At 39.3% G+C, this 15,306-nt stretch overlaps 2 protein-coding genes across 2 annotated transcripts in view; both read right to left on the reverse strand.

The window, feature by feature from the left end:
- prickle2b (prickle homolog 2b) overlaps window positions 1–568 on the reverse strand; it is a 92,923-nt gene extending 92,355 nt beyond the window's left edge. Inside the window, 1 exon segment of the mRNA XM_046875044.1 lies at window positions 497–568. Coding sequence (XP_046731000.1) covers window positions 497–553 — 57 coding nt within the window. The 5' untranslated portion in view covers window positions 554–568.
- Window positions 569–3,607: 3,039 nt separating this feature from the next.
- Window positions 3,608–15,306, reverse strand: part of adamts9 (ADAM metallopeptidase with thrombospondin type 1 motif, 9) — a 57,118-nt gene continuing 45,419 nt past the window's right edge. Inside the window, exons 30-40 of the mRNA XM_046875008.1 lie at window positions 14,121–14,291; window positions 13,117–13,287; window positions 12,539–12,739; window positions 12,298–12,427; window positions 12,093–12,187; window positions 11,889–11,983; window positions 11,628–11,761; window positions 7,672–7,763; window positions 6,415–6,519; window positions 5,508–5,614; window positions 3,608–4,911 (exon numbers count right to left, since the gene is read on the reverse strand). Of these exons, the coding sequence (XP_046730964.1) occupies window positions 5,525–5,614; window positions 6,415–6,519; window positions 7,672–7,763; window positions 11,628–11,761; window positions 11,889–11,983; window positions 12,093–12,187; window positions 12,298–12,427; window positions 12,539–12,739; window positions 13,117–13,287; window positions 14,121–14,291 (1,284 nt within the window). The 3' untranslated portion in view covers window positions 3,608–4,911; window positions 5,508–5,524. The remainder of the gene's footprint in view (window positions 4,912–5,507; window positions 5,615–6,414; window positions 6,520–7,671; window positions 7,764–11,627; window positions 11,762–11,888; window positions 11,984–12,092; window positions 12,188–12,297; window positions 12,428–12,538; window positions 12,740–13,116; window positions 13,288–14,120; window positions 14,292–15,306) is intronic.

Here is a 15,306-nt window from a genome sequence, read left to right on the forward strand (position 1 = left end):
AATGTGCCATGCTAGTCAAAACAATGCTAGCCAAACTCCCCTTAGCAAAACAGGCTAATTTAGTTACAAATAGCAAATGACCTGAATTTACCCCCTCAGCATCCTGAACATTTTACTGAGTAACATTTCCATTCTCGAAGTTCCAGTCTAGAGGCGAACCCATACTGAAAATACAATTAAATACCTATAGCGCTAAGTGCATTGTATAGATTTCCTTTTGTTTCTTGTCCTTTTTTTTTTGTATTGAGTTTTGTTTTACAATGACAAGTTTAATCCAAACTGAAATGACTGGAAGCAGTTGAAAGCATTCAACTGGCTGCATGCGAGATGAAAAGCCTCCGGATTTGATTGAATATAATGTAAAATGTGATTAGGAAAATGTTTTTTTTCTTCTTAAAAATGTAATTCAATATTTTCCAACTCCTGGGATTGCATGGTTCTGTTTAAGAAAGATCTGCTTGATTTAAATTGGTTCACTGATCACTCCTCTCCTTACCTGCTCACTGAGTTTTGGTGGACGGCTTCCTCTGGTCAGATTTCTCCCTCTGATCATTTTCCAGAATGTCAGTCTTGCTTTGCTGGGCCTTGATCTAAATGATGCTCTTTCAGGTTCTCTAGCAAACCCTTCAGAAAGATCAGGAGGAAAAGTTATATTGAGGTCATGTAACACTCCTTAATGACCCACAGGTGAACACTTTATCTAATTATGTCACTTTTGATGGCAAGTATAACTACACTATGGGAACAAATGTATTTGGACTTTTCCAACCACATGTTGTATTGGACGTCTTTGTATGCAGTAATATGAATGTTCCCTTCAGCTGAACTAGGAGACCCAAACCTGTTCCAGCATGACAATGCCCCCCGTGCACAAAGCCAGCTCTATTAAGAAATGCTTTACATGGGTCGGAGTGGAAGATCTCCCGCTATAGAGTCTAAACCCTATTGAACACCTTTGTGATGAATGTAAACCTACATCTGTACCTTACTTTACAAACACACTAGTGGCTGTTCTTGTGGCTAAATGTGGTGGAACATCTTAGCAAAAGAGTAAAGGTGATTTTTTACAGCAAATATGGAATGGGATGTTTAAAAAGCACATAGCAATCTTCTGATCAGGTCCACAATCTTGTCTGTATAGTGTTATTTAAAACTCATGGACTTCAAACTTTTAGTTTTCACACTATGTCAGTATTAAAGTTGCGTTGGTGTCGATATCTAATCTAAGTAAGTTCATATGAGTTTTTTACTGTATACTGTATAAATGTGGTGAGCGGGGCAATACTTATAAGAACAATTTTTTCTTCTTTTTTCAGCTTCTCCCATTAGGGGTCGCCACAGCGGATCATCCGTCTCCACCCCCCCTGTCCTCTACATCTGCCTCTTTCACACCAACCACCTGCATGTCTTCCCTCACCACATCCATAAACCTCCTCCTTGGTCTTCCTCTTTTCCTCCTTCCTGGTGGCTCCATCCTCAGCATTCTCCTACTGATAGACCCCATGTCCCTCCTCTGCACACCAAACCATCTTAATTTTGCCTCCCTCACCTTGTCTCCAAAACGTCCTACATGCGCTGTCCCTCTAATAAACTCATTTCTAATCCTGTCCATCGTCGTCACTCCCAATGAACATCTCAACATCTTCAGCTCTGCTACCTCCAGCTCCACATCCTGTCTTCTACTCAATGCCACTGTCTCTAAATCATACAATATCTCAGGTCTCACCACAGTCCTATAAACTTTATATATATATATATATATATATATATATATATATATATATATATATATATATATATATATAAAAAGGAACAATGTATCTAATTCCAAATCAAGGATTGAAATTATTATGATCTTTTTTTCTTTTTAATGAAAGCCTTAGACACTTAGAAATGATCTAAACACGCTTATGGGAAAAACTGCAAATCAGACAAATCAGACTAAGGAGTGATTTATTGCATTACAATTCCCTTTCTGTGATCCATACAACAATCATAACACTGTAAAATCCGTATCAATTATCAGTCGGGCTTAATAGGCAGCGGCATGAGACATACATTTATGTGTATTAAAGAAATCCATTTATATCTGCATTTATATTAAATACAAAAATGTAGACAAACAAAAAGTAAAAAAAAAAAAATCTGTACAAGCCATGGAGTGCTTGAGTTTGAAATGTCAACTCCCTTTTTGTTTTTATTTATTAATCATTTCAGAGCCCAGATCCTTAACAATAATCGAAATATTGAATAAACTCTAACATAAATAGCACCATGTGTTACATTAAGGCAAATACAGATTTTTTTTTTTTTTTTAGAACATGAACAAAACCAGTGGCTCGAAAATGGATTCAAAAAATGTCATCAAACATCATCAAACAAGTAATGTGTTCCTGAAGAAATGTTATTTTTGTAAGAAATTATTAAAAAAAAAAATTATAAAATAAAATCAAGCAAAAAGTAACAAACAGCAGGTAAAAAAAAAGGCAATATAAGCGTACCCTGAAATGTAACAAGTAAAACAAAAACATAGTAGAGACATCAAAAATGACAATAAAAAATAAAGCACATGAAATTTATGACCAGAATATTTTGAGGTATTTAAAAGAACAAACACACAAAAACACATTTTGTTCAATTTTATCTACAGTAAAAAAAAAAAAAAAAATTCTGTATGTTTTTGAAAAAACATAAAATGTTTGAATGACCAAATCAAACATTTTCAAAGGTCATTCAAACATTTTATGTTTTTCAAAAACATACAGAATTTTTTTTTTTTTTAATTCTGTATGTTTTTGAAAAAACACAAAATGTTTAAATGACCAAATGTCAGAAATATTGTAGGCTTCATTTTCAAACCTTCTCGACATTTTGGTTATGGCTAACAGTATGCATCATCCTACCCTGAAGTACACATCATTTCCTAAAAAAAATTAACAAAAGCACCAAATATTAGATTTTCATTAAATCATTAAAAAATGTAACACATTTCGAATCTTGACTCAGAAACCTTTACTGTGAAACCATTTTTTTTCTCTGCTCCATCTTTCTACCCTGTTGCAGTACTTTGGTTGTAGAAGAAAACTCCCAGTACGGTTAAAAAAACTCTAGAAGTTCCCAAACACCAGGCATTTGAGGGATTGATACCAGGTAGGGGTTGATACATCGATATGAAAAGGTGTTATTTATTGTGCGTTTTGCTATTTAAGAGCCTCTATACATTTGCAGAGAGCAAAAATAGATACCCTACTGATTAGCCCACCAGTACCCCATCAGCCGATCCTCGAGAATATTCAAAATGAAACTAGTCTATGATCTGCTAAAGGTTTCAGACCCATGCGTTAGACGACGTGAAGAAGTATCTGTGTTTATGTTGGATTTTTGATGACCTCAAACCTTCTCAAGACATACAGTAAACAACTATTTACTTACTGTTTCACTCCCTTAGAATAGAAGCCTGTTGCATTTTCCCAAATCTGTACAACACCCAATTTTCCAGAAAAGACAAAATTCTCAAGGTGGATTTAACCATCAAAGTAGGTGTCAATCGGTAAATATATAAGGTAAATATCAACCAATACTGGGACTACTTCTTATGAGAGAGGGGTTGAAAAGAACCGGAACTACTTTTTTTTTTTTAATGATTCATCAAAAACAATGTTATAAAGTTAAATAAAACTCCAGAACAACAGCCTTTTGCCAAGATTTTCTTCACTTCTATCCGACTCTGGGACTTTTACACTTAATACTCATGAATTGTTTTGGAATTTGGAAACAATATTTACTGTGTTTGAAACATTTATGGCTGGAATTCAGTATAAGAATAGGAAAGCTTGGTTTTCAAGTAACCAAGTTTTCAGGGCTTTTTTTTCTCAACACTAGAAAAAAGTCTGTCTGAATAACAAAACCACTACAAATGTGGTCAGTAGAGATGAGACACACTGGAGTATTCTCTATTGACAGGAGAGACTTCCACCATGTCTTTGATTTGAAAAACATGGCCGACTTTTCTCTCAGAATCCAGGAAGCTTTACGGTCATCATTAAGCTTTTCCAAACCTTTAGAATTCTGCCTCTACTGAGCCTTGAATATCCACCAATGATCTATGGTCCAAAGCTAAACTCTGTCCACCTGCATATGAAGGCTACATTACCACAGCCAGTCACCACCTCCTCTGTCTCCTTCATTCTCGAGAATTACCCTGAGTTTCCATTTTGCCTCCTCTTACCGAAGCCTGTTTGCCCGATTTCACCTGTCTTTTAGTTTTTTTTTTTACTTCGATCACACATACCACAAAATGATCCCAAAAATAAATCTCGTCTGAATTCTCTAACAGTCTGTATGATAACATGCGTTGTTCATGTCATATTATAAGATGCAGATCCTCCAATGAGAAACCCTTCTAACCTGCTAACATTCTGCTGATCTGGTCCTGAAGCGTTCAGAACCTCATCAGCTTCATCCAATCACTGATCTTCAATTTCAACTCTTCAAAACTCTCCAAACTTCCTGTAAACCCCTGCAAGCTTTTACTATTTTGACTCGAGACTTTTTTCAGTTATGGAAAAACATAACCCTTGTTATAAGACCCGAAACATAGCATTCTAGAAAATATATAATACATCGACGAGGAGCCTAAACTTGTTTGGAATTTACTGTACAGAAACAAAAAGCCTGAACTGTGAACACAGCTTTGTTAGCGTTTTAAATAACTGTATAAAAATAATTGTGGATTATAATAAATAATTCGACACATTCTGTACACTACATACACCAGCTGATATTTACACACTTACAGCAGGAAGCCTGGGGATGGATAGAGACGTTTTTTCATTGTTTTACTGTCTTTAGCACCATGTAGAGAGAAGAACCCTGGGAGAAGAGAACGTCCTGAAGAAAGATCATCCATGACTGTATGAGGAAGAGGCAAAAGAGGTATAAGAGGATATATTTTTAAGGCAACATAGGCAAAGTCCTATATACACTTACATATGATTTACTCAGAAGGCTATCACTTGATCAACCCTGGTACTGTTTGAATTTGATGTTCTACAGGTTTGCACCTATAACCGCCCACCCTTTCGAAAGGTCAAATTAAACAATGTTCATACTGCATTCTTATGGGGCCCCCTGCTGGCTCATGAGTGCTTGTAGTCTCAAGGACCATAATTAAAAATAAGGCCAGTTAACAGAACCCAACCATTGAACTAAACTCAATAAACACAGCCCAACTCAATCCAATGAAATGAACCTAATTAATGCATCCCATTGAACTAAACCCAGTGCTCTGACCCCCAACCTCATATACGTAAATAAACTGTGTTTCACTGTGCTTTAAAGCCTATGTGACAAATAAACTTCTTTTTAAGACCTTGATCAGGGCATCAACTGACAGAATGTATGTCAGAAGAGCGATATGAAGCCATTCTCGTGCCACTAACACACTTAATGTTTGCTTTTCACCCAAATGTGAGTCATAATAAGAATGAAAGAATGTAATTCTAGACCTGGGATGGTATGGGACTCATGTAACTTGGATGAGAAGGCCTGAACTGGAAGACGGAGTGCATTTGCCACAGTAGCCGCCACACATTCCTGTCACTCTACTGCCATCCTGTGAAACAAGAAAGGAACTGCATGTCATGGGCTTTACTGTGGAAAAAGCTACATTTACAATTTACATGAAAGATAACAAAACTATGAAAGATTACACGCAGCAATGTTCTAGAAATCTCAGATCAACTGGTCCTGGTCTATTTGATCAGATTTTCTATTCATGCTTTCCTTCTAATACATTTTATTTATATACACATGAACTACATGTAATCTGAGGAAAATGGTGAAAAACGTTTGGGTAATAACATTAAATCTGTAATTGCATCACTAAAAGATGTGTAACATGAACAAATAACAATGTAAAACATCCTCACAGAGGAAAAACCAGCCCTCGTCGGGATACCGATCCCATCGACATTGTTCTCTGAAGCTCTTGACTTACGACAACCGATTTTCTGTCCATTTTCCTCTCTGCGTGGAGCGCTTTTCATTCCAAACCTTTTCACTCCCTGCCAAGAAACGAGTCTCTGACTGATTTCAATTACCAACACAGAAACTGAGGTCTTCTTGCAGCAACTGCGCAATAGTGCCCCCTGGCTGTGCACACAAACCTCCAGAAGAGGGAGGAATTGAGGCACTAAGTGTTGGAATGGAGAGAAGAAGTGTGGGAGGATTTGATAAGGTGTGTGAAGAGATGTCAATACATGGAAGTGGAGAAAGGTTGCGGAAACAGGATTAGAGGACTCGACTGTGAGAATTTGGAAACTTAGAGAAGGTCACAGGCATACGATTAGGTACAGGTGAATGGATCACTAGTGTGTTTGCTTGGCACTTTTTCAGCATGTGCGAACAAAGTACCTCAGACTTGTGGATCTCGGCCACGGCGTAGTTCCCATGGGAATTCCACTGGGTACTTTCAGCCACCTGGAAGCCTGTTCCTGAGAGGTTGAGCCTAAATTGGCCCTGAAAATTAAAGAACAATCATATAATTAGCAAGTGGAACCCCATGTAGGGTCTACTGTATCCTTGAGGTGTCTTTTAAATGGAAATAATGGACTGCTTTTTCAGACAGAATGTACTGTATGAAAATTAAAATGCCGTACGAACACTTAAATATTAAAAAAAATAAAAATGTTTAATGCTATCGTCATTGTAAGAAGGAAAAAATCGAACCATCGTAACTCGAGGACTACCTGTATATATTTCATACCTGACCAACTTCTCGACCTGTGAGGCAAATGTATGAATTTGCTGTTCACAAATGGTCTTCATTCAATCTGACAGATTTTAAGAGATTTCACCAAAAAGACATGGGCCAAAACATCAGGACCCAGATGTGCAAAGCTAATAGAGACACATCCCATCTGTAATTGCAGCCAAAGAAGAAAAATCACAAATGATAGACCCCGGGTTGGGCGTGAATATCTGCAATTAATCAACAAACAACTGCAGTTTTGTTGTATGCATACGACTTTCTTATGGGGCCCCCTGCTGGTAGTCTTTGTAGTCCCCATAAAAAAATAAATAAATACAAATTAATGCGTAAATACAAAAATGTATAATATATTCGCTTATTGTTTGAAACGACTAAAACTTAAAAGAATTTTCATTCAACAAAAATGATCACTGACATTTGTGCTGATTGAATGGGACACAGCCGAGCTACACTTCCTCTCCAGTGGCTCGAGTAAAGGAAGAGGGGGATAAAAGAAAGTCTGTTTCGTAACATATGGGGAGCTTCGAGAGAGACGTAGCGAACATGATCAAAAAGTGGAAAAGACAGTGTAGTGGGCTAGAGTGCTAGAAGGAACAATGAATGTCAAAATATAGGATGGATGAAAGAGGGAAAGAGTTGAGAAATGAGCACCAGATGACAAATAGATCGCTGGTTTTAAATTTGATTGGACAGCATCTGCGACAATCCACACACAAACACACACTTATAACTCTATACGTGTCTCATTTCACACGAGCGTCTTTAATCATGTCTGTTTTTGGTCTGATTCCGTCCCAGCCAAAGCCACCCACGTGTTTTATTCACCGCTTGCCAACAAAGCCTTGATCGAGACATTCACATTCCCAAGATGCCTAATTATCCAGAGAAGTCGTTCCCACCTGTGGGCAGCGGGCGGCGCTGTAGCAGTCTCCTGCTGTGGCGAAAGGAACCTTATGACCTTCTCGAGTGTACGAGTACTTCCAGTCTGTGGCTAAAAAAACAAAACAAACAGAACCAGACGGCTGTGAATGTGTGATTTTGCTTCGGTATTCATAACAGCTATAACAGTGGTTGCAGTTTTTTTTCTTAAGTTCTTTACATAAATTGTAGGAATTCACTGTTTAGGAACCATATACAGTCCCGAATTTGATCCTTTTTTATCTCCGAGGTTGGCACCTATGACATAATAAAGATAAGTGATATACAAGTGAAACATAATATGTGCAGTTTGAACCAATCAAGTCCTTGCCTTGTAATTTTGAGCTTTGTATTAAGCGCAAAACTCAGATCTTGAAACCATTAACCCTTTCAAGCTTGGACGTAAATGAACTCTAGGCTAACACAGGCAAAGGTTAGCGTAGCAGGGCAAGCTAGTTAAAAAAAAATGCTAATCTCAGGGCACTACATTGGCCTGCTCGGTGACATTAGACAGAGCTGTAATTAACCACAATGTTTATTCTGGATTTTTGCTCATGACCCCACTTTCCTAACAAGTCCTCTGCTGAGGAGAAGATTAGTGTCATTAACCTCTCCAGATGCCAGGCTTGGAGTCTCTGACCTAAGTAAGTCACATGGTGAGAATATGTACACACACACTAGGCTCTTTTTACCTTCTGGGATTTATTATTTTGTGAAAACTCACCTATTATTCTCATGAATCGATTTTTTGGGGGGCGAGAAGAAAGAAATTTTCTCTTTATATCATTTGAAGCTAGAATTAAAATGTTAAAATGATCGCAAATAAAAATGTCAGTAGTATTTCAGTAGTATTCTAAAGATTTGCTTGTGCATTCATCCTAACATCATTGCAGTACCCAAACAGTTTAGATCTTCAAAAGACAATGGTTCTACCTTGGTAATAACATCAGTACTGTGGCCAAAACATGGATCATAGTTATTTCCATATAACCACAATATTACCATCATGGTTATCTCCACAGGACCACGGTACTACCAATTTGGTTATCTCCGAAAGTCCATAGTACTTCTATCAAGGTTATCTAAAAAAGGAATATAGTACCACCATTATGTTAAGTTTATAGGACTACAGTACTACCATCGTGGTTATCTCCATAGGACCACAATACCACCCTTGTGGTTATCTCAATAGGACCACAGTACCACTATCATGGTTATCTCCAAAGGACCACAATACAACCATCATTGTAGTATTGTGGTCCTATGAAGATAACCACGATGGTAGTACCATGACCTTATTGATATTATTATCCTATGGACTTCAGTTCTACCATCATTGTTACCTCCGAAAAAACATCCATTATGTTTATTTCTAAAGGTCCATGGTATTACCATTATAGTTATATCCAAGGTATCATGGTATTACCATCAAGCCTATGCTCAATTGATTGTTATGGTTCTACCTTGGTACTATCATCATGGTTGTGTCCAAAAGACTATGGTTCTACTATCACTGCATTTTCCAAAAAAATTATAGGGCTAGATGCTTGGTAGTTTTCAAAAGGTTGTGGTTTTTCTATATTGGTGCCTTTGGTTTGGTTTGGTTTGTTTGGTTTATAATCCTCTATATAAATTAGTAATTTCCAGTCAAAGTAAATTCAGGTTTATGGTTTGGCCTGTTCACTATTTTTCTTATAGCATGTGTTTGTCCATAAAACAGCAGCTATCCCTGAGGCCAGCGGCTCTGCCACTCGACACGGCCGTCCTATAATCACTGTTATTTCCTGTTCCTTTTGCAGAACACGAGCCATATGTTTTGCTTTCGCAGCACGTCCCTCTCTCGGCCATCCGATCGCACGGCGACTGACGGAGAGGGTAGGCTAAGATCTATTTCACCTCGTAACTTTGTGCCTATGACGCACGTGCGAAAAGAAACTCCTGTCGTAGCGGTCCCTCGGGAAACCGTTTGGATTAGCGCCATTGCTTCTTAGGCGCTCGGAGGTCATGTGCGTTGCAGAAAAACCGAAATACTCCTTCCAAACAGTCTAACATGTTAACGTTATGCTGATTGCAAAGCTTTTATCGGAGTCTATTAGACCCAATCCAATAGGCGTCTGTCACATTTTCAGCTTTAAAACTCAGGCAGAAACATCTTCTAGTTGTGGAATGAAGCACACAGAGATTTTTTTGGTAGGGTAGAGAAGTTCAGGCATGTTCTTTCCTCCAGATGTGGATTTCCAGATCAGCTGTGTGTGTATGTGAGTTGTAAGTGTTGGACGAAAGCAGACACAGCTGTTGAAATATAATGCCAGCACTTATACTGTATAATTAGAGCTCACACTCGAACACTTTGGGATGTGCTGTAGTGGAAAAGAACTCAATGTCAGGCTGGTGAGATGGGACCCAATGTTAAGAGGAGTTACTGACACTGGAGACTCCTTCCATGACTGTTTATAGCTGCTTTAAGATAAGTGATAACAGGTACTATACAATCAGACATTCTACAATACTGAATGTAACTATAAAGAAGAGGTCGACTGACATGGGTTTTTCTCTGGCCGATGCCGATATTTAGAAATCAGGGCAGCCGAAGGACAATGAGAGCGTAATTAAATGAATTTACTGTACTTAAGTAGCTTTTTCACGCATCTGAACTTTACTGAAGTATTTCCATTTGGGAAGACTTTTATGTTAACTTCACTACATGTCAAAATACATTTTGTGAAATCGGTCGTTACTTTATATTTATTAGGATAAAAACGTAACTGGTCAAACACGCAGCAATCCACCAATCAGGGTCGAGCGCTCGCTCTGATTTAAACTTGTTCTGATTGGCGCTTGGTGTATCTACTGATCACCAACATACAGTTCAGCATCAGTTCAACATCAAGCAGAACATTTACAGAGGAATAAATGATGAAGAAACTCCAGACTCGAACCACAATACACGTGACCTTATTTGAGTGATATTTTGAAGTAGTTGAAAAGAAGGTTTTTGGGCTCATGATCATTTTAATAGAAATGCAATTAATAGATTGCGAGAGAGTAAAATTACCGTCTTTTCACATAAACTGAGTTGATTAAGCAATAGCCTTGTGACACAAATGATAATAGGAACATTATACCCATAATAATTATATACTTTGGATACTTAATTAGATTGGAAAACAAATACTTTTGTACTTTTAATCAAGAAAAGTTTAAAGGATGCATTTTTTTTACTGGAGTCATATGTAACAATCCAATCAGTGAACTTGTTACCAGGTTTGGTACCCGAGCCCCCCTGTAGCCTAAACTTAAGCTTGCTAACAATACAGCTCTAAAAGGTTTCGCACATACTCTTACCAAAAGTAGCATTATAATTAACCAATGAAATTTATTATGCTAAATTAAAAAAGTTTACGAACTTAAAGCCGAACTTCAGGTGGTTTTAGTTTTTCCGGTGTGTTCTCCACCTTTGGGATCTATTCAGACGCAGTCAGATTGGAGGCGGAGCTTGTCTAGTAAGAGATCTCCGATTGGCTATTCATCTTAACGAATGGCACATCAAATGAATAATTTACAAAAACAAATAGAAACGATGAAGGAGTAAAAAACTAACGAACAGACACTTTTTATTATTATTTGTTATTTTCGCTCTTTTCTTTGCAGACATGATTGATAAAAAAGCTGCACGAACCGGTAGTAATGATTGCAGCAAGTGTAAATGCTGCTTGCTTAATATATATTCACCGTTCTAGCTCCTTCCGGGTATCCTATTTGAACGACAAATACACAATACTGCCACCTGCTGGTTTGGAGGACTTATGTTCTCTCGGCCTAATAATTTGCCTAATTTTCGGCACAATCAGCCCATCAATCGGTCGACCTCCACTATAAATGTTTAAAAAATACAATGTGATCGTACTACTGCGGTGTGTGTGTGTTTTCGACTCACTAATAATGGTCATCTTGCTCAAGTCTAGACGTACTCGGGTGAAAGTGGACAGGCCGGCAGCTGTATAGTCTCTCCGGCACTGGCACTCCTCTCTGTGGATCAGATTTGATGGACACTGCGTGGGATCCATCAGCCTGGACAACAAAAAATCAAAACCATTAGAACAACAAAAAAAACTACAGTATATTTCAAATTAAATGAAGCCTTTTATTTGTTATCCACACATCAATACACCATGTACACAAACATTCCTTCATTCACCTGTATGCGAACACCTCAGAGAAGTTCTCGTCCTCGCCCGTGGTGAGAGTGATGTACTCTTTTGGACTTTCCGTGTGCATGTCTGAACAGTAGATCTAAAGCAAGAACGAATGGAAAAATAGAGTGTGAGAGAAAGAGAGAGAGAGAAAGGAGGAACTAAGTGGGACAAGTGCGAGAGACAAGTGTGTGGTGAACGAGTCTCACGTGACGTGGTTTGCCCTGTACGCTGAGAAGCTGCTCTCCGTCAGATCCAACACCGTTCTGCATCTGCACGTCCTTGCAGCTGAGCGGCAATTCACCTGAGAGAAAGAGAAACTTCAGGTTACTTTTATGTGGCTTGTAATATAATACAGATGACTGAGCGGGTCTTGAACTAAACAGAGTTCTGATGGGTGTGTTTTCCACTCACAGTCTGGGTTTGTGCAGGACCTCCGACTCTCCGGCTCCGAGCCGGGGTCACAACTGTCACTGAGCTCGCCTTCTTCCGAATAACACTGCACCATGCGCTCCATCCAGCCTTCGGCACAGCCCGCCGAACACTGCGCTCACGCACACAAACATACTTTAGACAGGATCTAAATCTCATTAGATACACTACGATCTAAATCTGAGTGGATCTGATGATCAATTTTTGTGTCCAATGGACTCACCGGACCCCAGATGCCCACTCTCCAGCTGTACACATGACTCGGAGGGCACGTTGGTAGTCTGCATGCTTGGTAGCTCTCCGGAGGTGTCCCCGGGCAGTTGGGTGTCCCCTGGTGACCGTATTCATAATTCTCATTCCCAAAATGCACTTCGCTACAGGAGACCCGCCTCCTTTGGTAGCCCTGACCACAGGTCACGGAGCACTGAAAGAGGCACCGGCATCGCCGGTTAGTTTTTTGACCTGAATCAATCCACCTTTTAATACCACAGCTCTAAAATTCATCAATATAATACAGGAACGAGGTATAACAGAGTTCCGTGCTAGACGGCGCCGTTGTCGCTAACTCGCAATCCAATTGGTTAAAGCAACAACCATCAAGCAACATGTACTTTAAGCTACAGGCGCCACACTGCTGATACTGAAGTCTTCACAGCAGATCTTTCCAAAAATCTGATTGGATAGAAACTATATCATAAACAGACAATCCCAGGAATAGCAGACCCAAAAGAAAAAAATCTTAATTCAGTGATTTTTATAGACTTAAAGCCTGGCATTGGTAACAATAATAACTTTTTGTACCTCCTCCCAGTCCCCGGTGATCCAGAGAAACTCGCAGGGTTGAGTGTTACACGTCTCAGTGTGGTCCGGTCTCTCCTGCGCTAAACAGTGCGAGTCGTGGACTTCGTCGCCGCCTTGGTCGACACACACCGCGACTCGACTCCTTTGTCCGGAACCGCACGTCACACTACACTGTAAGGGATTACAGCTCATGATGAAGTCTAATGCTAATTTACTATCAGGGTGAAACAACGTTTAGTATCACAGGTAGAATTTATGGAGAAATAGCGAACTGGATTCCAGATCCGGACTTAACACTGGATTCAATCTCATACTGTGATTACGATGAACAAACAATATATCGTGCGGCTGCGAAGGAAGTTTTTGGGAGCGTCAAAAGAACAGTAGAGGAAGTCACACTCAAAGAATTATCATCTTTTAGCCATGCCCACTTCATCTGTCAGGTTGATATGGTCTATAGTTTCTTGACTAGGCATTTTTGTAATTTCCTGTCTTTTTTTTCTTCGACAGACTCTTTTTAGTGGTCATTTGTGTGTGTGTGTGTGTGTGTGTGTGTGTGTATGTGTGTGGTTTATGATTTCTCTGACACAAATCATAGTTGCAACTGTTATGTCATGCCAGTCATTTTGACCGAACACTATAGAGTTGGAAAGAAATCTGAAACAAACAAATAAATAAAACTCGATTTAGACTCAGCTGTAAATGTTCGGAATTTTGCTGGATTTTATGTCTCCTACACACCATTTGTTAAAAAATGTGAAATCTGATTGCTGACCTGAAGGGAGTTAGAATTGATGTGAGTAGAAATGTAAAAAAAAAGACAAACTTTACTTGTATAGCTAATTAAAGAGTTTACATGTGTGTATATATTATATATTATATAAACTCAATTGGAACTTAAAATAGCTTCATTCCACTCTATTATAACATGGCCTCCTTCTGATATCATTGTTTTCATTCGATTTCACTTGAATTATTGGCGTCTAATAATATAATCTTCTCACCTCTGTCCAATCCCCCGTGATCCAGAGGAACTCGCAGGGTTGAGTGTTACACGTCTCGCTGTTCTTTGGTCTTTTCTCTGCCGAACAATGCGAGTCGTGGATCTCTTCGCCACCGTGACCGACACACACCACGTCGCGACTGGTCTGCCCCGAGCCGCACGTTGCACTACACTGTAACCACAAGAGGTACGGCTCATAATTAACCATCGTAGATCAGGAAAATAAATAACAGAGTAATAAAATGCTAATAAGGCAAATTTTTCATCATCTGTTGACCTTTGAAAGCTGAACGTTGCATTCGTTTTAGAAGGTCAGAGCGCATAAACACAAAGTCGACGCGTCTCGTGCAATTACGCCCAAGAAAAATACACGTCAATCAAGCAAAAACGGGGGTGTGAATGGTGACGGAAAACCTAACAGCTTACATGTGTGTACGTTTTGGTTCACGGACGTAGAAAGATGAAGGAAACTACAAGAAGTGACGGGACACACTCGAGTTGCGATATGTTGTGTGTGTGTGTGGGGGTCTTTGTGGTTTATGCCCTGGAGACAGGCTGATTATTCTAGTTGTGTTAAGTTATGCCCCGCTCTCTCGCGTCACACACACCGTAAAACACTTCGGCTTTGACGAACACTAACACAACATCTGCTCTTTCTCCAGATTCTCAGCACCTCCAGGAGCTTTCGGAAGGTCGAGACGGCAATCAGTGCGCTCTAAATCAATAAACCCTCACACCCAGTGTGCGGATTCTTATTCTCGCGATTCTTGAGATTGCAGATTACGCTTTTCCACTAGCAAATAAGATCAAATACCTCAGCAATGTATTATTTGGGGCAGACTCTTGTCTTCATAGCATGGGGGGATTGGGGTCATAAGCAGAAAGCTCATGGGAAAGTCATTGGTCAGTGGTGCATCCTGAGCGACTGTAACAACTCTGACGAATCTTCTATAAAAGCACGTTCTATTTCTTTTATAATTGACAACATTTACAACATTTTGCAGATGCTCTGATCCTTAGCGATTAATATTGATCTCATTTATACAACTGAGCAGCTTTGGGGCTAAGAGCCTTGTTCAGGGGCCCAAGAGTGGGGCTTGGTGTGGCAGGGATTTGACCTTCAGATCCAAAATCTGAAGCCTTAACCACTCATTTATCCATGATCGGGAGCCATGAAAGCTACACAG

Source organism: Silurus meridionalis, chromosome 19 (genome assembly GCF_014805685.1).
Source record: "Silurus meridionalis isolate SWU-2019-XX chromosome 19, ASM1480568v1, whole genome shotgun sequence".
In the NCBI taxonomy this organism is placed as follows: Eukaryota; Metazoa; Chordata; class Actinopteri; order Siluriformes; family Siluridae; genus Silurus; species Silurus meridionalis.